At 37.8% G+C, this 23,757-nt stretch overlaps 2 protein-coding genes across 4 annotated transcripts in view; one reads left to right on the top strand and one right to left on the bottom strand.

Moving 5' to 3' along the window:
- bcl2l13 (BCL2 like 13) overlaps positions 1-12,545 on the bottom strand; it is a 35,090-nt gene extending 22,545 nt beyond the window's left edge. The window contains exons 1-5 of one of the 3 annotated variants that reach the window (XM_066724565.1): positions 12,426-12,545; positions 9,713-9,897; positions 3,907-3,999; positions 3,288-3,444; positions 166-235 (exon numbers count right to left, since the gene is read on the bottom strand). In XM_066724565.1, coding sequence (XP_066580662.1) covers positions 166-235; positions 3,288-3,444; positions 3,907-3,999; positions 9,713-9,842 — 450 coding nt within the window. In that variant the 5' untranslated portion in view covers positions 9,843-9,897; positions 12,426-12,545. Of the gene's footprint in view, positions 1-165; positions 236-3,287; positions 3,445-3,906; positions 4,000-9,712; positions 9,898-11,991; positions 12,130-12,179; positions 12,385-12,425 lie in introns of those variants that run through there. The other 2 variants (XM_066724563.1, XM_066724564.1) reach the window with 2 other exon arrangements.
- A 1,350-nt stretch (positions 12,546-13,895) lies between these two features.
- On the top strand, positions 13,896-22,482 carry atp6v1e1a (ATPase H+ transporting V1 subunit E1a). Its single transcript, XM_066724562.1, has 9 exons — positions 13,896-14,146; positions 17,726-17,791; positions 18,019-18,128; positions 18,334-18,400; positions 18,710-18,799; positions 19,309-19,377; positions 20,083-20,177; positions 20,793-20,880; positions 21,223-22,482. The coding sequence occupies exons 1-9, from the start codon at positions 14,114-14,116 to the stop codon at positions 21,283-21,285; spliced, it is 681 nt and encodes a 226-aa protein (XP_066580659.1). The 5' UTR covers positions 13,896-14,113; the 3' UTR covers positions 21,286-22,482.
- Positions 22,483-23,757: the final 1,275 nt, after the last annotated feature.

Here is a 23,757-nt window from a genome sequence, read left to right as displayed (position 1 = left end):
ACAAGGTGCTTGTAATTTAATGTTCAATTGTGGGCAATGTCAAGAAAACTGTCCCATTTTTAACGATAATAAACTTGATTCAGCTGTGTACACCAGAGACGCTTAATTAAAAATCACTGCTAAAGCTGTAACCATGCCTGATATAAACATTTAATGTAAGGATACCTTGTTCCAACCATGAGAATGAGATGAAACTTCCTGAACTGCTTCTTTGTACCGCTGATAATCCAAGGGCCTGTAAAACAAAAGCAAGACAAAGATCAACAACAGGAGAATTACATATTGTAAACAGGTGCCATATACTAGGCTATATGCTATATTTCACAGAATCAGATTTGGGAATCCAGTAAAAGGAGTGCATTCCCTTTTCATTAGTTGAACTATGCAAACTTTCAATCAGAACATTAAGAACACACAGGCAGTACTATGACAAATTCCAAAATAAAACCATCTGTTTTACAAGGAAGTAACACACAAAGTTACAAGGTAAACAGCTTTCAAGGGTTTTTGTCCTGGCCGAGGTCACAATGATCAACCTCAAGCTGATACCTATATAATATATACATTCCCCATCTCCCACAGAAAAACAGGTCCAGTGGTTATCTTCCTGCTCAATAATACATTTAGTTTACCTATATTTCTGATCAATCTTTCAGAGGACACCTGTATAAGTATACATTTACTGTTTTTCTGGAAGTGAATGCATTTTCAGTATTTATTTTATTTCTTAAGTTTAATAGTAACAGAAACTGCTTCAGCTTCTTAGATTAGAAAAGACTGATTTCCATTATATATTAGGACATGATTCTATAGAGAGGACAAACTTAAATATTACATTTAGAATTATGCACAAAATGCTCAGCTATTTTTGTTCCTCTATTCATTTAAAACACTGAAAACTATGACTGCTAGATGAATGTCCAACTACAGCATTACATAACAAAACAAAGCAATACAAACAAAAAAATCCTCACCTGGTGATATTTAATTTCGTTTGCGATTAAATTAAGTTATCAGAAAAAAACACTTGCATCAAGCACATTAAAGGGTAAGTAGCACCATTTCTAAAATCATGGCTTTATGCGTCTTTATGTGTTGTTATATTGTAGAAGTAATATTCACACCACTCTTCCAGATCGATTCAATCGTATTACGTGCCATGGGGAAGACAAATGCGGTAATTTCAATCTTTTTGCTATCCAGGAAGCTATGACAACACATCCTGAAAAACGATGGAGCATACATGCCGAGTTTTGACATTTGGCAAGTTTTAAAAAGTTGCTAATATAATAGCCCTTGCAAGCAACATCTGGGCAATTAATTTCCTGAAAGCCAACAAGCTGGTTGCAACTGTTAAAAATGTTTAATCATTGCCCAAGCAAAAAATTGTTTTAAAAACCTCCTGACAGAAGTAATCCATGAAGAAGGCTGGACTGTACACATACAGTTGCCACCTGAGCCATGCATGACACAGTGGGGTATTGGTATTCTGCTACTGAATATTATTTCAGATACATCCCTTTTTATGCAGGCATTGTGGAAAAGGAAATGCAAATTTCACCAAACACTGGACTGTTAAAGGACCCCCAGAAATTGCTTAACAATGTGCAAAGATTAATATTTCAACCTGATTGCAACACATGACAAAGGACTGGTGGATCTGATTCAGTGGTTTGAAAGTGAGAGTCCATCAAACACATGAGGTTGCAAAATTAATAAATACATACAAAGCAATAGAAGAAGAGGTGCAGAGCACAGATGTCACAATAAACATATTGTAAAAACGTTTCTGAAAAACTGACTAATTACTACAACCCAGATCAATTAAAAAAATAAACCATGTTTTATACAACCAGCTCATAACTTTCTGATGGTAGTAAGGATATTCAACCCATGAGTGTGTAGTCTGGATCTGGAAAACCTCCCATTATATTCTATCGCAGGCTTTGATATTCAAAATAAAACGGCAGTAGAATGACTGTGAACACATTTTGGATTAAAGCCGAATAATTATTTCCTAATTTAACACGATAATTGTCAGTTACCAATTCTGTAAATGCAATTATTTTTATGGCCATGTTTTTACAGAAATCTATGAAAGAAAGAAAGTTTAACAAGTTTTTATATTTCCTTCACACTGAGTGTAACATTTTAAAAATACAGTATCTGTGGAGAAGTAGGATTATATTTCAGGTTGTACAATTTTTGGGGTCATACATTTGTCTGTTTGGGTTTTATCATTTTTGTGTACTCAATTCTGAGTCTTCTAGATTTTGACTGCCAGGGTCAATGGAAAAATACAGTACTTTCAAAGTGATCGCTATCTTACCAATTCATAAATGAGATTTTATCTGAAAATGTTCTGTGTCTGTCACCAAATAACAACACATTCCTTATTTAATGGAATTCAGAAAAGATCCACTATTCTAAGATTCTTCTTCTATAATTGACAGTACTGGCGGACCACTTTTGATCCAATCATTTGAAACAATCACTTGTTTCTCTAGTTTGATCAGTTTTGAATTATGCTTTCACCAAGACATTGTGTCTTTAGGCAGTTCAGAGTACTCTGTAACATTGATATTACCATGTTGGAGAGGCTTAGATAATGATTTGGTTTCTTAATGTTTCAAGGTCATCCACTATTTATCTTGGTTTCCCATAAAGAGCAGAAAACACCCAAAGAGAAAACGGCTGTGGCGTGAGAGTTTGGAGACTACTAAAAGTTAAGCTACTCTTAAATCTTAAGTTAATTTACAGCTCAGTTGCAAAAACAAACAGCTATTAAATTAGAAGCACAATGCAATGAGTAATGACTATTTATCTCAATTGTTATTGTTGTATTGATGGCAGTCTTAGATTTGTTATGGAGTGTTTTCAATGTACAGTTGTGGGCTTTTCAAGTTTTCTACTCTTACATAATTATTTATAGCTTTGTAATACTTGACTGCTAACATAATTGGGTAATCTTAAGAATTGTCAGTGAAAGATACCTCTAAATAATTGAGTACAAAAAAAATGAGTTTTTTATAACCACATAGAGTTTTCCATTACCCTCCGTCTGCACCAAATTAATGTAGCGATAATGTTTCTACCTGCAGCCAGAATGTGCTATAAAAGGAACATTTACATAAATTGAAGGTCAGACCAAAAGCCTTTAGAACCACACTGAAACACATTATTTCACCTGATGGGCACAAACATTCCTGGCCAAGGCACGACAATTATCTCAGAAAAGGAGAAGGGAAAAAAGTAGAAGAGGGAATGTGAGAGCACAGAGTACTCACGCACTGAGGAGGGCCTGCAAAGCTGTATGGAGGTGCATTTCTAGATCCTGAGCCACCTTGTCCCCAAGATGTGCCAGGCAGTCTTCTATGGAGCTTTCAGGGTTGGCAGGGCTGAACACTGGAGATGTGTGGCAGTCAAAGCCAGTACTGGTGAAGGCTTCAGACAGAAAGACGGACAAGAAAGAGATATTACTTTTTCAGTTGACTCAAATGGGTGGAGTGTATCATGGCAGGTAGGATAATTCAGTGGCAGAAAGAACACAGATCTTTTTACAAAGCATCGGAGAGAATACATGTTTGTGTGCATTTATTCAAAATTTTACCCTCAGGCCCTGAATGTGATGAAAACGTATCAAATAATGTAATAAAGTGGTTTAGACTATTAGTCAGATATTTGGATAAGATCATACAAATCTTATTAGCCCCCCATTTGTTTTTATGAATATATACAAAAACAAACAGAATGCTGTTTAACAGTCATCCTAATCTGTACAAACTGCTTTAGGATCGTATCCAAACCCACCCTCCCCTTGTGAAACTGCTGTAAAATTCCCCTGTGCTGAGGACAGAAAGGACAAGCGTGTGTTGGCGGTGACCTCTCGGTGTCTCTCAGACTCACACGCAGAGATCTCTTCCTCCAGCAGCCTAAGTTCGTCCTCGATCTCCTCCTTCACTTTTGCCGCTATCTCCCTCTCCCCAGGCTGCTGAGCTCCTGAGCAGAAAACAGACCAGGGTTCAGGCAGGCCAACCACAACTCACTCATGCCTTCCAAACACCTAGTTGACCTCATTATCCATAGAATAGCACATTTAGAAGCACAATAGTGGTTTGAAAGTTCTGAAGGAAGCATTCAGTTGGGTCTGTCTACAAGAGACAACAAGGAACAAAGGAATTATGACTTGGCCACTTGAGTTAATATGAAATACAAGAGTAATTGAAACAATGGCTGCTGTGGTTTCCTTTCCAAACCAGACATTTCCTAGTATATATTAACTCAGCTTCTGAAGAGAGGGTAGGATAAAAAAGGGGGGAAATAATCTTCATTCTTACATAAAGGTAATTTCACTCATTGCCCAATTTTGTCAATCAGTTATTCCTAGCGAAATAAAGTTCTAACAAATTTTGAGTCAAAAAGTTTAAATTTTATTCCTCTTGTATCATTTCTATCCCAAAGAAAACAAAGCCAGTTCCTTAAAATTCCTAGCATGTGAAAGAAGAATATACAATTGCTCACCTAAATATTGCTACTCTCTATGTTAAACAAGGCAAGATACTAAGATAACTGCCATTAGTGGGGAATTTACAAAAAAAACATGACTGAAACATGATGGAAGTACAGCCTCCCTATAATTAAACTGCAATATAATTTCACACAGACAAACCACTTATACATTGGAGTCCTTAATCCCTCTCATAGGAAGATTTCTAAATTATTTTCCTCCAGTGCAAAATGTCTTCTATTAAATGAAAAATAAATCTCATTATAACTCTTCTATAAGTTCTCTTTTATTCAATAAGAAGCACAACATAACTAGTTGAATAATAAGCCATGTTGAATGAGATTCACTTTTGACAAGGGCATTGAAATCAAGGGTATCCATAGAAAACAAAAAATAGTAAATCTAGACAGTACTGTAGTGTGAAGCCAGTCATCAATTGCCTCCCCAGACAGAACTTTCAGAAAGACTGGTTTTAGTTAATTTTAAACTACAAATGTGTCACAACACTTCCTCCCCCTATCTGGAATTTCCCCTTACAGTCACGCTACAGTTTATTTAAAGAGTTTGGTCCTATAACTCAGCAGGATTCCATCTTTTACCCTTTACTTTCTCTTTTAGGATAATTCATAAAATACTTTTTTTTTTTTTTTTTAATGCACAGAAAGGCAACATTCTTCAGCAATAATGGCCAGGACATTTTCTTTTGAAGATAAGAAAGCCATCCTTGCATACATGGGTTTTGGTAGTCGTATACTCAGGATTAAAAATACAGACAGACTGCATCAATGGGATATTAAAACTGATATTTTAATTAGCACTAGGTTAATTTACATGCGTCTATAGCGCCACAAAAAAGGTAAAGCATTATGGACGAGCCTTCACCTCTATATTGCCAGAGCTAGATTGTCTGCTCCATTTAGGCTAACACTTGAAATAAATTGAGGACCACAGCCCACAGCTTCCTGACATTATAACTCTGTGTGAATTACACAAACAACAACAAAATGTAATCAAACCTAAGGGAGGTGCATACAATATCCGGCTCAGGTTTATGACATGGCAGTCTGGAATGAGATTCAATCCCTTGTTCTAGGAATTGCATGCGCAGATGCATGCAGAGGTTAAAGCAGTAAAATATTAATGATGGAGAATTATAAACGCACTCATGGAGAACAGAAAGGCAGTGAAAGGGAAGCGGCCAAATCCACAGAATCAAATTACCGAAATATTGTGCATCCACTATAAACAGAAGATTTTAGAAATGTATATATATGTTGAAGACAGTTTTAACCATTAATTTAACCTCATTACCTTGAATCAATCCCAGTATAAAACTTCCACTCCTTCTTATTCTTAAAATATTAAGATTAGTCTATAAACTTAACAGATTTTAAAAGACAATTTAATCTTTATGCAGCAAAATCTTTTTTCAATTAATTTCTCAGATGTAATGGAGATAGTTCAGTTGATTCTGTGGTAACATGAACATCAAGTCTCTCTCTGACAGGCAGAGGTTGAGGCCTGGACAAAGAGAAGACAAGCCGAGGCAGGCAACCAAGTTTCGCAAGAAGACGATACAGATTGGATAAGATGCAATGTCACATCTCGTCATGGCTGTGCTCATTAACACTGTGCCTTCATGTCTACATAGTGCAAAGAATATGATTTTTAGGAACGTTAAGGTAGGAGTGAATGCCATCGGACCAGTCTGCCGCAAAAAGCTGAATTGCTTGATCCTTCTGTTGTCCAAACATGACGGCTTGCCACAGACTATGATTTGCTGTTTTTCAACATTAATGCGATCGGTAATCTGGCTCTTTAGGAGTAGTTTTGTTCAATGGCTGGTCTGCTCATGTGTGAGTAACTGTACAGTGATTGCCCATGACAGCCTGTCAGAAAGCATAACGGGTCATGTGGAAATTGGGGATCAGACATTTCCTTTCCTCCCGGCAAAATGGGATGTTCCATTTGTGTTGCTTTGAAGAATATAGCCTATATAAAAAGGCTTTTTTTTTTTTTTTTTTTTTTAATTAATTATTATTATTTTTTAAATATAGTCACAAAGTCAAGTCTGGGAAGCACTTAATTCCCTGAAAGCCATCATATTTTATTCACTAGCTCTCTGCTTCTAATATATAAAAGATTTTTTTCATAAACTGCCAACCAACCCAAAATTTTGTTGGCTTGTTGTCTTGGTTTAGGTTGGTGTAGTACTTGAACTCCACTAAAGAGGAAACAAACTTACTTTGCCATGGTAAGTACACAGCTGGAGAATCACCCAGCTTGATTAAGAGTTACAAACTGAATTTATTTTAACATATCCCTGTAAAAATCAAACAAGCAAACATTTTATCAAAGGGAGCATGCCTTCATATAAAAAATGGTTTTGTAACCATAACCAGAATTAAACGCATCTTAATGTGATACAGAAATAATGTACTGAGACTATGGAGTGGCTCAACCAGTAAAAGCTTGAGCACATTTATGTAGTGAGTTGTGACATGCAATCTTACTCTGCGTGGCTTGTCCGTATCACATTTTTGTTTCTGTACCATGCTCCCCTCCTTGTCTTATGCGACTGCTTTCTGCATTAACTCATTATTGATCACAATGGCTTCATCATAATTTAAATTATGTGCAATGGGTCTAAATTACATAAAACACATGATGTTGTATTACATATGGAAACTGTTCTAAATTCAAAATACATATAAATACTAAAATGCCAAAACAAAATGCCCGACACCAAAATAAACATCTTGGACTGACAAAAAAATGAGCCAGACAAAATGTGTAATGGATTGTTCATATTCTATGAACCAATAATACACTAGCTCTTTGTCTGTGGAACAATAGCAAAATATCCATCTGTGGCTCCTTTTCATAACTATAACGGTAAATTAACCTTCCTTGTATGGCTGAAGAAAAAAAACATTGGTTATTGGCTTCTAGTTGTGTAGTAATTTAGATCTTTATGCACTGGGGGCTTTAGTTTAATTTCAAATCACAAAAAGGCAGTTAGGGGAAATGTAAAAACTATGTGACGGAATGCAATTCAATCTATCAAGAGTAGCTTTTAGAGCAGCACTGAGAGGTAACCAAGGGCTTCTAACAGGCTCAAGGATGTAAAACCTTATCAAATGATCTTGATTTGTTTTATTACACTGCGTAAAGGGTTATTATTGCCTGCAAGTGCTTTCCTTGCATCCACAGATGACATAAAAAAAAAAATCTATTTTCAAAGATATGAGCAAAACAAGTGGGACAGGGATTTTCTAAGGCACAACATGAAATTAGCCAGCTTCAGACTTCAGATAGCAGTATCTTTCTTAGTTTTCTATAATAGGACTATATTTACCCTTTCAAATGTGCAGTTGTTTCAAGCAATTCAATAAACAGCTTGTGACAAAACCCTTTTTTTTTATTATACACCTAGGCACTGTTAAGCCCTCTTCCACTGTGATTTTCTTTTATTTGGAATAAGAAACTGTTTGACATTGGCTCTGCTTCAATACAGAAATGACTGGCTTAGAATTCACAAACCTGGCATTACCAATAACAATTACATGAAGCTAAACCCTGGGGAGAAAGAACTACCGTTTTCTATTACTTCTTTGTACTGTTATTTGCGGTTATATTTGTGGTTGTACAAGTGGGGGAAAGGCAATTGAATAATATTAAAAGGAAATACTTTGTCATAACAATTGCCTTGTGTCAATTTACCCTAGATATAGAACAAACAAGCCTTGACGTACCGAATGACCACATCAGGTTTCACAAACACTCAGTCTTGAAGCAACCACCCACCCCTGCAAGAATCTAGATAGATGTAGGCAGGGGGGCCCGTCAAAGTTTTCAAGAGGCATGGTAAAACTAATTAGCTTTTGAACAGCCAAATACCTATTCTGCATGCCCGTCAAAGTTGATGAAGTCAGAAAGCATATTCAGCCTTGTAACCCATCACAAACTGAAAATCGACAGATAAATATAATAAAGCATCACAATTTCTGAAATCAAATCATATTCCTCCTGGATTCTGATAACTGTCACTGTTACCCAAACTATGTGTTTAACCTTTGTTTAATACCAGACCTTTTCCCCCACCATTATAAAAGGAAGGTAATTATATATTTTTTCCTCTGTGAATTAAAATTTCTGCATGAAAGAATTAAGACTGTTTATCTTGTGTTCTCTCGTCAATTAGGTACTGAATGTTAAAACCAGTCTGTGAAAATTAAACCTTGAACAGTCAACATGTTTTCAATTATACGGCATATTTCAGTTCCTAATAGAGCTACAAAAACAAAAAATCAGAGTAATGCAGAGTAATGTAAAAAATATTTTTCAGTCTGAACTGCAAACATTTCAGGTTATTTTATGGAACAAAGCTGAACTCTACTGAAAACAAACTGTTGACGGTGGTCCCATGCAACATGACTGCAGAACATGTGTGAAAATGCATACACAGCGGACGCCGTTTGTTACCAAGACAAATAAAGAAAACTTTCTATTATCAACATTTTTGTGGGAACCAATGATTTCCCATAGGCTCTAATGTTGGGCAGTTTCTGATATTGAAAACAGTCAGCATCTAGGATAATCAACAACCTCTCAGTTTGTAATTTACAAAAACATTGAAGCTTCCCTGCAGAACTGATAACATCAAAACAAACTGCATTCATGCATTATTATAATTGCAGGTACACTGGTAAACGGTTTCATTACTAAATGTAATTATAGTTCACTTTTCTCCAAAGAGATCAGCAGTACAGTAAGGTTTTGTTTATTCTTGCATCATCACATATTTAATTCATGTGGTTTCTACAAGTATGGGATATTTGGTTTGATTTAACCTTGAAATGAACTGACCACAAATTGACAACTTCAGTTGTTAGACAGTTTTGGCTGGAAACTCAGAGATTGATAATAAGCGATACCCACACATTTGTATTTAAAAGATTTTACACTATATATGTGAAACAAGGTTATTATTTATTATTTATTATTATTTATTTAGCAAAATGGACAATGTTATTTTTTTCTGCGGTGTGGAATTCATAGCAGAAAAGTAGAACAAGACCAGGGAAGTATTACAATATTTTCCATTATATAAATTAAAAGGATGACAATTACAATGACAATTCAATTATGTTTCGATCTGTGATGCATTATACTTTTACGATTCTCTTGTCTCGCAGGCTTTACCTTCTGCTGTGCCCGCCTGCTGGCCTTGTGGCCTGTCGAGTGAGATGAGGCCCAGGTAGTTGAGGATGACATATTTAGTTTCATAATGAAAACCTTCTGGCACAGTAGCAGAGGAGGCAGCAGCAGCCATTGAAGAGAAGCCTACCAGAGGTCTGTACGGCCAAAACCAGGTTGCTCAGTGTCTCCTGAAACAAGAGATGGTATTTAACAGCCTTGACAACAGAACTCTTCATAATCTATCTTTAAATATGCTTGCGAGTCACATGGTCAGGGTGTGTATTGCATTTCACAAGATTACAAGCAGTGCTAACTTGTTTCAGGCATTGGATACATATAAAACTCTACTACATTCAAATCAGCACCTTCAAAAAAAAAAAAAGAAAAGAGCTTTTTCCAACATCACTACAAATACCAAGGATTCTGCATGGCCATCTTCATGAGTCTGTCTGATGCACAAGCCCAAGCTTGTACAGGAGAAGTCTTAGATCTTGGAGCTCATGCGTTTGATTCCTAGCCTTGCTGTGTGCACTCAGAAAAAGCCAAAGCTGGGCAATGTAGTCTCAGCTTCAGACTTGGGGTCAGTGCAAAAGCCAAATTGATGATGATAATATAATTCTACTATCTTTTTTTTGACTAATGAATTTATTAACATTTGTTGTATGAAAAAAAAAAAGTAATAAGTCACATATTTGCATATGTTCTTAGTTTCAGCAGTGAACGTTGTTGACTTTGCAATAAAGTCACAATTTCAATAGGAGGAAGTTGTTTGTGATATTTAAATGCATTTGACCCTCGCTTTCTGGTGTATTGCACTTTTGTGCATAGGCATCACATTTTAATCATCCATACACATTGTACTGCAACCACTGTTAGTGCACCATCTGCTGTGCACAGGTAGATTATAACCAGTTGTGTCAAAATTGTATTATTGTGTAATGATTCCAGTGCCTCCACTTGCCATTTATCATCCCAAGGATGACTAAAGGTGAAGGCAACCTTTCTGAGTTGATTATATTACATTTGATAGACTATGGAGACCCCCATAAGCAACAGAATGGCACACAAATCCTGGCTTATACAAGATTCTAGTGGGACTGTGTTATCAAGGTTTATATATTGAATACAATAATTGTTACACAATAAATTAAATTAATAATAGCCATATATTGGATGGAGAGAGAAAATGTCAGGCAGAGTCACAGGTATTAAAATAAGGTGCTGTTTATTACTGGATAGCTGCAAACAGAAAGTCAAAAGACTATCCAAAAGAGTACTGCTGTTCCCATGACTGTGCAAGTGCTTCTTACTTTATCATATAAACATGAGCCATTTCAAATAGTAGCAACATACAAGCAAGACAGAAAACAGGCAACAACCTATCATAAGAAAAATCATATTGCTGTGTACATCTTGAAATACAATGTCCAGAGTAAAGAGTGTGAACTGATTTTTTTTTTTTAATGTTCAATGCAGTTTAGCAAAACTGAAATAATTATACACAAAGCATTGCAAGACACTGCTGCTGTGAAGCTGCTTATGTGCCACACTGGGAACAGCAGACTGGCACATTAGATGCCAAGCGGTTCAATTGCCAAAATTGCATTTCTGCAGTCCCAAAGAGGAGCTATGCTGTATCAATGGTTGCACTAACAGAGAAGGGAAGATGAACAGCTTATTTTCACCTCCAATGCGTTTCAATATACTTTCTGATAGCCCTATGCATGTGAAGAGCGATATCATCCCCACCACAAATGTATTGAAGTTTTCAGTATACTTCCTTAGACAGCCTTGTTCAAATGCACTGTTAACGATTTGCGAAATACTGGATAAGAGAAGTTCATGAACAATATAGAAGGAATTAAACACGTTATTGGGGAGCTTAATTTGCAAAGAAGAAAATGAAAGATTTTTAACAAGAATAGTGTTGATAATAAGTGTTATTATGAATTCATAATTTGAGAACAATTGTCCAGATGCAGACAGCATATTCACAAACTGCACTGCGATCCATTTCAAGCTCAACTTCAAAGTAGTACAGGAAGACACGGACGCACCACATTGCGCTGCAGACAGGCGTTTCCAATTCTGCGCAGCCCCAAAACCGCGCGCTTTCACACAATAATACACAGACCTCCTCGTCTCCCAGATAAGTTTTGCAAGCCGCAGTGCTCAATGTCGGAGCTCCGTAACCATTTGCATGCTCGCCACGGACCATAGCCACCGAGTTGGGCTGGGGCAGACACCTCGGATTTGGCATTTTGCTTCGCCACCACACCTACCTTTGGTTACCCCCTCGACTGTGGAGGTCAGAGACCGGCTGGCGAGTGAACTGCGAGGGGAGAATAAAACTACTTCCAAATGAAAGCACGCACCGAGCACCCACGCTCCCGGCTCCCCGCAAAAGCAGCGACAATTGCAGCCTAAAACCGCGCTGAAATCCCCCCCCCCCGGCGGCCGTGGCGCTTACCCTTTGCACGGCGCTGTGTGTGTGCAGTGTCGGTCAGAGGGTCTGTCTCCTGTCTGCCGGCTCTCCCAAGTAGTTCCTAATTTAGAGCCGGGGCAGCCATCATGCGGGCACAAACACAACACACACAGCACCGCTTATGGGGGTCAAAGGGCGCCCAGTGTACACAGACGCTTTCTCCTGATACTAACAGCATGTAACAGTATTATATTTAATTCCAAACAGTGAATTGCCAACGGCTGATCTTACGTGTCAAAGGTCAACGCCCGCACAGTTGGGCTCCAGCAAAATATTAAAACTTTACAACGAAATGGACTAATTCAAAGCCAGCGGCACCGAAAGGGTCACCTTGCGTTTTCCACATATAGGCGCCCTAGTATGGGCGAGTTACAGCATTAGCACACCACAAATGACCGGGTCAAAGACACATTGTACAATTTTATATAACGGCTTAATTAAGTGTAGCTTGTGTTATATTATTTATAATAGTTTTGTAAAATAACACATTGTTCAAAAACTCCACCCCGATTCAAATAATAATAATAATAATAATACTTATTATTATTATTATTATTATTATTATTGACCTATATATATATAAAAATAGGACAATAATAATAATAATAATAATAATAATAATAATAATAATAATAATAATAATAATAATAATAATACAAAAATCCCCATTAAATCAAAATAAAAGCAGGTCATGCCGCCCCCATGCGTCCATGGATAAGTCTACACAACATACGTCATTATGATGTGCAGGCTTTCACAAACCAAAGTCGTTTCCTAAGCTAAAAAAACGTTTTATGTAGCCTATATGGCTTAAAACCAAACTATTGTTAAATAGTTTATTTTTAAATAAAGGAACTAAAAAGCAAATAGAAAATGTAAAAATAATAAATGCACCAAAAATGAAAATGTGAGTGTAGTTAGGCTAATTGCTTATTATTATATAAATTATAAACATATAATATTTATTATGAATAATAATGATGCATAATACAGTCATATTTATCTTATTAATGAACGTAATGACAGCATTCGTGACACTTTTTGCGGCTACGTTTGCTGACAGAAGTCTGCGCCTGGCGTCACCGTCTGCGCAGATGCAGCGTGGTCAGGTTATTGCTGTGAGGACGGGTCTGCTCCAGCGCAGCACCGCTTTGAGAAGCGGCGAGGCTGTGCGGAATGTTGGTCGTGTTCGTGCGGCGCAGATGTCTGCAGTTCTGCGCGTATCTGCGCTGCTCCACCAATGGGATCGAGGGGAGTCTGCAGATCTGCGCGTAACTGCGGAAATCTACGCTACAAGAACGCGACCAAAGTCTGCGTGACCTTGTGACGTTTTCTTCCGTCTGCGTTCCTGCAAGTGTAGAACTTGCACAGGGTCGCATTCGTTTAGCGCAGATGTCCACCGTTCTGTGTGGATCAGCGCTGCTCCACCAATGAAATCGATGGAATTCTGCAGATCTGCGCAAAACTTCGGAAATCTGCGCTACACGCACGCAACCGGAAATCTGCATGTCGTGAACGCAACATTTACATTTTACTATTAAACTTAAACTTATTTTCCGAATGAATTAAATATTTAGGTTTATATTAAAGTGTAATAAATAATACAAACAAAAACATAAAATAAATAACAATAATGATTATAATATATGTTGTGTATATTCAGACCGGAAGCCTTTCACATTCACATGACAGGACGGCTCAGTGCGGGAGGATCAGCTGATCAGTCCGGGACATTTTTTTCGTGACTGCGGCAGAGGAGAAGAGGCTCGGCTGTCATTCATAACTAGTATAGCAAATAAACATAAAATTAATCAAATCTGTTAGAAAACCACAAAGGAATATTTTACCTTTTGAAAAAAAATATAAGTTACGTTTGTATCTTCAGTAATTGCATCTAAAACCCTCTTTTAACCGCAAACATGGCGTTAAGCGATGCAGATGTACAGAAGCAGGTATGGCACAATCGTCTGTTTACGTTTATTAATTTGATTATCAGAACTGTCTTTTGTGAAGATTAGCATGTTTTAATTTTCCAGCTGGAAACATTCTGTTCCTCCATTCCAACCGATGTTGGTTATTTTTATATTATAATCACATCACGTTAACCGTTTATTATCGTTTTTTTTTCATGTTATACGCATCTATTATCATTTATTAATTATATTTCATACGTGTAGAAATAATACATCCACTATGAGTCACTATCAACCTGATCATGTTTTCTTGCATTGATAAAGAAAACAACTTAAAATGCTCGTCATTAACTAATGTATATTCACTAGTTTTTCAGTTTTCTACATTTACAAAATTAAATGTCTGTATGTGTTTTTCTCTTTCTTAAACTACTAAGCTTTGCACTGTTTTTGATTATTCGGATACAGAAACCGAGAAGGACGACTTGTTCCTCAAAATGTTTACCAAACGATTGTGGAATCGTTTATTTCCTAATAATAACGATCCAGCATTCGTATGAGTTTTAATTTGATTATATGTGCCTTTTGTCTGTAGGAGACAAAATGTGTTTAAAACATAGCAGTCATTTAAAGATGATGGTGAGCCAGCTGAGTGTGTTTCAGTCAATGTGCATATTATTTTATATTTGTAACCCTGTTGCTTAAACTGGATTTTTTTTCCATCAGCCCAGCTTTGATTTAGATCTCCAGAACTAAGCAGAGAATGCTTAAATCTGACAGTCATCTGAAACCAAAATGATACCCAACTCAAGCTGCACTGCTAAATGGCTGATTGATTGAAATCCAAAACCCCAAACTGGTTATTAGTATCCAATAGAAGTTATTTAGTGGCAAGGCAAGGGCTATTCTCCTGTTTCCCGTTTTGTGGCAGCAAGTTTTGATCTAGCAAACAGGAACTGAGAACTTCTTGTCTGTTGTCAAATTAAGCTTTTATCCATCTTAATGCAATGAAAAGCAGTTGAAAGACTGTGAAAATGTTATCTAATAATACACTATGTACAACTCGACTCCTTGTATGTCAGTTTGGAGAAAGACCTCTCCCAATTTACCGATTAGTAAGACATAAATTGTACTTGTGATAGTATAGACTAATCAATCCCTGAGCCTTTTTTATGGAATAGTATTTTACATGCATTTGATAGAAGTCCTGTATTTAGTTATGGTTGAGAGAATATCCTGTTTTCTGTTGTCTTTGCAAACATGAAGTTGACCCTTTGTCAGTCACTTTGCAGAAGACTGTATATGTGAAATACTCCATACCAGGAGTCACTAATCCTGGTCCTGGAGGGCTGCAGTCCAGCAGTTTTTCCCCACTCCCTTCAAATCACAATTTAAGTTCACAATTGTTCTAATAAGGCAATTAGTTTAATTTGCAGGTCTTGTTGTACTGCTAGGTTATACTAACTGGTCCAGCTAAACTTCTGGCTTACAGGTCACGGTAGTGCAAACATACACAAAGCAGTGACGCAGAGGAGACTTGAGGACGAAGTTTAATGCAGAGCAGCTGGTGTTGTGTACCTGGATGTTCGAACAGAGGCGGGCATGAGGGCTTTCCAAGAGATAAAGACAGGTGGAGAGCGTGGATGATAGCGATACGGCAAGTAGTAAGATGTGGAGGCCTTCCAGCAGTGTCCTTAGCTGTCACTTTAAAATCAGACTATACACAGTCAACAGTATAAGGTGCAATTTTAGATTAATTTATGTAGTTGGTTAATATATATCTGAATGTAGATCTATTAGTGAATTACTGATAATACACCTACCTCTGTCATGTTACTTGGGGAGAGATGATGGACAGCAATCTTCAATTCATACCACAAATGTACAATTGGATCAAGAACATTTACCTTTTCTTCCTTCACCACTCCAGTGTAGTTCTGGCTGAAAGGTGAGCTTCTGTCCCAGTTTCAGCTTTCTAGTAGAGGGCAGCAGGTTTTCCTCAAGGACTTTTCTGTACTTGCTCCATTCATTTTTTTTTTTTTTCTCCATTCAAGTGCCCCAGTCCCTGCCAATTTGAAACCTCCCCATAACATGATGCCACAACCATGCTTCACAGTCGGGTTGTTTGGGTGATGTGCTGTGTTGGATTTGTGCCAAAAATACACATTGTTTTAGCCAAGAAGTTCAATTTTAGTTTTGTTAGACCACAAAGCTGTTAGTGGAGTGCTTGGTACATTGTTGTAGACATGCAGACCAGTCTTGGCTATAAAAGCCTGTAGCTCTTGCAGATTTGCCCTTGGCCTCTTGGTAGCCTCTCTGATCGGTCTTCTTGTTTGCTCATCCAGTTTAGGGATGGCCTGATCTAGGCAGGGTCTTGGTGGTGACATACACTTTCCACTTCTTAATCATCTTGGCCATGCTCCAAGGGATATTCAAGGCCTTTGATATTCTTTTATACCCGTCCCCTAATCTGTGTGTTTCAACAACTTTGCAACTTTGAAGTTCTTTTGAAAGCTCCTTGGTGCTCAAGGTTGAGACTTTGCTTTGAAACTGCTGAATTTTCCTGAAATCCTGTGAATCACTGCAATTTAACACTAGAGGAGACCACTTAACTTGGTGTGTGATTTTTGCGCCAGGCAATTGGTTGCACCTGAGCTAAGTTAGGATTGCTATTACAAAGTTTGTGGACACTTAACCAAACAATTCAGTTTTTATTTTTTATACGTTTGTTACAGATTTTTGCTGCTTTTTAATGTTGGGCTATAAGGCAACAAAAGGTGAAAACTTTGAAATGGGGTATAGATTTTCTGTAGGCACTCTGTGAGCTGGTGAAGTACTAACCTTTTCTAGGCCCTGCATAAAGCATTTTTTGTATAGTCTTCTGTAATAGCAATTGTCTGATGAAAAAAATTCAAGATCTAACTTATTTAAACTATCGGCAATTGATGATGGCTTGCTTAAATCACTAGGCCATCATCACCGCTTATAATTCTGTATCTTGCAACAAGTTCTTTCTCTTTTGCACCTCATCTGTATAGTTTGGCCTGTAGCTGACAAACTGTCATATTGTTGACTAATGGGAATGCCATTTTATTTCAGAATAACTTGATTATCAGCAAATGTTCTATCAGAGCATGCACTCTGGGAAAACAGTGTTGGCATTTTGTTGGATCCATATACTACTAGTGTAAGGTGTCCATACCTCACAAGCACAACTCATATTTACATAAGGCACATGTCTGTAAAAATGAAAGGTCTGCCATATTAAATTGGCAGTTTGTACTGTGGATTTTATGTTGTGACCAATGAAATGTAACTTGCCTCCATACTTTTGCAGCGTCCCATTTTAGATTCTCGCAGGTCTGCAACACCTCCAATACACAACAGTGAGCCATATTCCACGCCTCAGTGCTATGAGCGCCATAGTGCTTCATCAAATAAGATGAAGCCTCCTGAAAAAGACATTCAGTTGCCTGTGTGTGTGTGTGAGCCTTTACTGCAGCACAATGATGATGAATCTTTAGTTAAACCCCCACTTAGCAATTTAGGCAAAGACTTAAAAATATGTTTTATTCTATTTGGAGGTAATGGTAACCATGCTGTTCTTCTCCTGGTCAGATCAAACACATGATGGCCTTCATTGAGCAGGAGGCCAATGAGAAGGCTGAAGAGATTGATGCCAAGGTAAGGTCCTTCATGGGTATAAATATTGGTCAGAAATGCCACACTGTCACTGTCCTAGTGACTTCATGGTAAAGTGCATTTGTAAATTCAGTGCTAAAGAATCATATGATCTAAAAGTCCAGTAGATGTTACCCATTGAATTTTCAACATTTTAATTGTTTAGTGCATTTAATTGAAACTTTAGTTATGAAAATATCCAGTGGTTGTAATTCCTCCGTGTTACCCAGGCCGAGGAAGAGTTCAACATCGAGAAAGGTCGTCTCGTTCAGACTCAGAGGCTGAAGATCATGGAGTATTATGAGAAAAAGGAGAAGCAGATTGAGCAGCAGAAGAAAATGTGAGTTACTTTTGTTCTGCTTTCTCTCTTGTTTCACAATTCATTTTCTAACATGTTTTGAATAAAATTGCATTCTGCTCAGTCGCCTGTGCTCTACTCTTGTTTTAACTTAAAATGTACTGGCCGAGTCAGTTTTCTGTCATATTTAATGACTTGTCTGTAAGTGGAAATATCTGACTCTGGTTTAATGCTTTCATACCAACAGTCAGATGTCCAACCTGATGAACCAAGCCAGGCTGAAAGTCCTAAGGGCCCGAGACGACTTGATTTCAGTTTGTACCTTCAGAATTTCTAAAAATAATATGAATAAACATTAATCTGTTCATGGTTTCAGCATTACAATGCAGGGTTCTTTGCTATTATGTCTGTAAAAGCTGATAAAATAGGGATTAGTCTTGCTGACGTTTAGTGAATAGTTTTTTTTGTGTTTTTTGAACTTGATAAAACAGTGAAATTTAAACAACAACGACTTGTCTTTATTAGAGGTTTCATTAAAGTATAATAGTCAGTGGTGGATGACTGATTAATGCCATCAGATGCTGAACAGGCTCTCATTGCTGATCTGCCTTTTTGCTGTCCAGGATCTGTTGAATGAGGCCAGACAGAGGTTGGGGAAGATTGCCAAGGACCCAGCCAGGTACCAGAGTTTAATGGAGGGACTGGTGATGCAGGTAAAGTACATGTCTTCCCTGATTCTATCATCATCTAGTAACGCTGAAGACCACTGAATCAAAGTTGGTGTGGAGAAATCCACACAACACAACAATAGTCTATTTTATAGATGCCGCCTATAAGTATGCAGTTTTACTTACATGGGAACTTGCTAGAGCTCAATTTAGCTGCTCTTGCAAATACAGATCGAATTAATCCAATGAAAGGGTACAAATATTGTATAATGTTCCATAACCTTAGTGTTTTTTATATTTGATTCATAACACCCTTATTTTATCATTTTTTACACTCCCCTTCTCCAGGTTGTTTATTTGCTTTCTTCTCTGCCCTATCTTTCTACTTTTTAAATGTACTCAAAGTGTCTCAAACACACAGGACTTGATAATTACATGAAAGACGTTAAGCGCATTTAAGTTGGAATTGCAGTGAAAACTAGAAGGACTTTAAGGGAGCTGTTACCGATTTGGTTAATGTTTGTTTGGCTCATTTTCTGTTTTGTTCACAACAGGGCTTTTATCAGCTCTTGGAGACTAAAGTGACTATCTGCTGCCGTAAACAGGACGTCCCCTTGGTGAAGGTACAGTTGTGCTGTTTTGAGCTTGTGCTTTAACATTCTTTTAATCTGTGGAAGTAGGTCATAACACATGGTCTGAATGAATATGAAATTATAAGTATAGGTACAATGTATAGTTGAATTCACCTAAGTTAAATGCACGAAAGACACCTTTAAACCAGTTGTTTTCAGAAAATGTGATCAGATTACAAAAAAACTTGAGGGAAATCTAAAATGTGACCTTTATATACTTTGTGGGGGAGAAAAGCACTTGTTACAGTCCGGATCTCATTTACGTACATTATAAAAAATCTTCCATCCAGTGACACACTGGCACACATAAGGAAAATGTGTATTGTGCCAGAATGTGGTCAGATGGTTATTGTGAGTCAGTAAGATAAGCTTCACTCCAGAACATCTACCGTCTTTCTTTTGACAAACAGGCTAAATAACTACACAAATATTTAAGAAGGCAAAACTTAGAACCAGTGATTTCAGTAGTTTATCGATATGCTACAAACCTTCATATGGGGATTAGCTTAATAAGTGTTGTATAAAGACGTACACTAAAGTTTAAGCTGATGATTATCATTAAAATGTCAACTGTTTTTGACTCCAGAAATGTGTGTGATGTTGGCGCTGCAGACTTGAGGTGAATTACAGACTTGACCGACCGGCTCCAATAAGGTCATCTGGACTTAAGCTCTTTTTCTGCTGGCTTTCGTGCAGGCTGCTATACAGAAGAATATTCCCATCTACAAGGCTGCGGTTAAGAAAGACATTGACGTGCGCATTGACCAGGACAACTTCCTGCCGGCAGAAATGTAAGGACTATTTCCACACAACTTGTAAAACCCTACCGCTAAGTACAGTGGGTGAACACAATTCAATTATAATACATAACAGTACAGTGAGCATTGGGTGCCAGGATGGCTTCATTCATGTGATCATTTGTTCTATCATGTACTACCAGTTACTGAAAATAAAAATAAAGGAAGTAGCTAAATTGACCAATACCCCGTCACAACACTGGGGCTTTGGGTTTCTCCCACCGACCAGCCTTGCTTAACTTCAGAGATCTAACCAGTCAGGCGTCAAGGTAGCTGCTGTCTTTCCCCAAGGACACCCACTGTAGTCCTGTTAATTTGACTCGAAATCCCTATTGATCTTGTTCATAGTGAATGATTCCATTAAAATCACTGAAGCAGGTGAGATGTTTTGCTCTAAATGGCCAACGCCTGGATTCTCTTCAGCTCTCCAGCTCTGTAAATCAATAACTAGCATATGTTCCGATTGTTTAAGAGTGGGGTTTAGGGTGACCTATAGCCCTAGTGAGATTGGGGACCACAGTGGGACACCTGTACTGATCTATTTGAATGTGAAACATGAACAGACAATATGTGTGGGGTCATTTTTTTTGCACTGGTATTTCTCCCCAGCTCTGGAGGTATAGAGCTCTACAATTCAGACCGAAAGATTAAAGTTTCCAACACCTTGGAGAGCCGACTGGACCTCATGGCACAGCAGGTATTTCTGTCTTGATCTGCAGTATTTAAATGCCCTTTTAATAGTGGAATTTCCACTCCTTGGTTTGTGTTACTCTTTGAACTTACAGTACTGTAAAAGAACTCATTGAGCCTATAAACAGTTTAATCTGTTTGCAGTGGGAATCGCAAGAGCTCTTGATTCTGAATTATACAGGCATATCATTTCTATTTTGAGTTGCGACAGATCTTGCTCAGTTTATTTATTTATTAGCAGACTGTTTACACAAGAAACATTAAAGCAATAAGCAGCTATAGTTTCTAATGCCTCTGACAAGCTCTTCTAATGCCCTTCTTTTCCATTTTCATATTCCCCGTCTCGCAGATGATGCCTGAGATCCGAGTGGCCCTCTTTGGTGCCAACCCCAACAGGAAGTTCCTGGATTAATGGGCTCCCTGTACTGTTGCCTGGCGGAGCAGGCTGATGTTTAAAATTGAATGCAATGGAACATGTGAAATGTGTAGAAACCTATTTAAAATTCCATTCTGTGTCTGTATTGTAAAATGTTTGTGCTACCAAAAAATTGAGAACTTTTTTTGTGTGTTGTTTAGTGGTGTATGTGTTTTCTGTTCCAAGGGGAAATAAAGCGGATATTTGAAATGGGAAAGGAAGAAAACAAAGAAGCAAACAAAAATGCATTAAAGTTATTTGGGACTGGACTACTTTAAATTGCAATGTTGTTCTGAGCCCAGAAGGGGGAGCCATCTCCCTGTTTCTGAGAATTTGACCTGGAGGAAGTGGTGTGGCAGTTGAGAACAAGAACGTTAAAAATAATGTTGTGAATCTAGACTTCCCTCGGTGTAGTGCTTGTCCAACAGCTGCTTCTTCTACTTCTCATCCTGACTGGGAACCTCTTAGTTTAGAGGGAAAAAAATGAAAATGCTCATTGTATCTGAATTTAAAATGAAATGTAAAATGCTTACCAGCATATAAGCCAAATGGCTATTTAGAAGTCCATTTATAAAATAGGTTGATCATACGTGATCTTTGTGACAGCAAAAAGCTGAGAGGAAAACAAATCGGAATTTCTCTTTTTAAAAAGGTCTCTTTAATCTTCTTCAAGTTATCACACACTCCGCTGTGAAGTACTTGAAGACAGTTGCATCTTTTCTAGCTCTGACAATATATGATTTATTCTTACTGTACACAGTTCTTTATGTTCTGCTTTGCTTCAGTGTACAACAAACCAAGTCTTAAAAGAAAATCCTCTACCATGTAGTTGTTAGGCCTAGTATTTTATTTAATACAGTATGAGATGGAAAGTTTGCTGTCTTATTTCATATACCGTACTGTTTGTATATGTGGGTTTAAAAAAAAAAAATATATATATATATATATATATATATATATATAAAAAATAATGTGTCTTGTTGATTCCTTTAAAAACATGTTTATTTTTCATGGAGGGAAGTTTATTCCTAAAACAAAGGAACATACAAATATCTCTGTTCCATTCAGTTCTTTCAGTCTACTTGTTCAAAAGGTGAAGTTTCAGTACGTAAACTGTCTAAGGCTGTTTTATTTGTTTTTGAGTTCCGAGGGATGAATAAACTAATATTTCAATAAATACATGAGAAAATGTTACATTTAGTTTTTTTTTTTTTATTATTTAATGATAAATCGTGTGTGTATGTATGTGTATACAGTGAGGGAAAAAAGTATTTGATCCCCTGCTGATTTTGTACGTTTGCCCACTGACAAAGAAATGATTTTAATGGTAGGTGTATTTTAACAGTGAGAGACAGAATAACAACAAAAAAATCCAGATAAACGCATTTCAAAAAAGTTATACATTGATTTGCATGTTAATGAGGGAAATAAGTATTTGATCCCCTATCAATCAGCAAGATTTCTGGCTCCCAGGTGTCTTTTATACAGGTAACAAGCTGAGATTAGGAGCACTCTCTTAAAGGGAGTGCTCCTAATCTCAGCTCGTTACCTGTATAAAAGACACCTGTCCACAGAAGCAATCAATCAATCAGATTCCAAACTCTCCACCATGGCCAAGACCAAAGAGCTGTCCAAGGATGTCAGGGACAAGATTGTAGACCTACACAAGGCTGGAATGGGCTACAAGACCATCGCCAAGCAGCTTGGTGAGAAGGTGACAACAGTTAGTGCGATTATTTGCAAATGGAAGAAACACAAAATAACTGTCAGTCTCCCTCGGTCTGGGGCTCCATGCAAGATTTCACCTCATGGAGTTTCAATGATCATGAGAACGGTGAGGAATCAGCCCAGAACTACACAGGAGGATCTTGTTAATGATCTCAAGGCAGCTGGGACCATAGTCACCGAGAAAACAATTGGTAACACACTACGCCGTGAAGGACTGAAATCCTGCAGCGCCTGCAAGGTCCCCCTGCTCAAGAAAGCACATGTACAGGCCCGTCTGAAGTTTGCCAACATCTGAATGATTCAGAGGAGAACTGGGTGAAATGGTCAGATGAGACCAAAAATCAAGCTCTCGCCGTGTTTGGAGGAGGAGGAATGACACCAAGAACACCATCCCCACTGTCAAACATGGAGGTGGAAACATTATGCTTTGGGGGTGTTTTTCTGCTAAGGGGACAGGACAACTGCACCGCATCAAAGGGACGATGGACGGGGCCATGTACCGTCAAATCTTGGGTGAGAACCTCCTTCCCTCAGCCAGGGCATTGAAAATGGGTCATGGATGGGTATTCCAGCATGAAAATGACCCAAAACACACAGCCAAGGCAACAAAGGAGTGGCTCAAGAAGAAGCACATTAAGGTCCTGGAGTGGCCTAGCCAGTCTCCAGACCTTAATCCCATAGAAAATGTGTGGAGGGAGCTGAAGGTTTGAGTTGCCAAACGTCAGCCTCAAAACCTTAATG

The sequence above is a fragment of the Amia ocellicauda genome, chromosome 15 (genome assembly GCF_036373705.1).
Source record: "Amia ocellicauda isolate fAmiCal2 chromosome 15, fAmiCal2.hap1, whole genome shotgun sequence".
In the NCBI taxonomy this organism is placed as follows: Eukaryota; Metazoa; Chordata; class Actinopteri; order Amiiformes; family Amiidae; genus Amia; species Amia ocellicauda.
The sequence above is the reverse complement of the archived record's forward strand: the minus strand, read 5'-3'. Positions and strand labels throughout refer to the sequence as shown.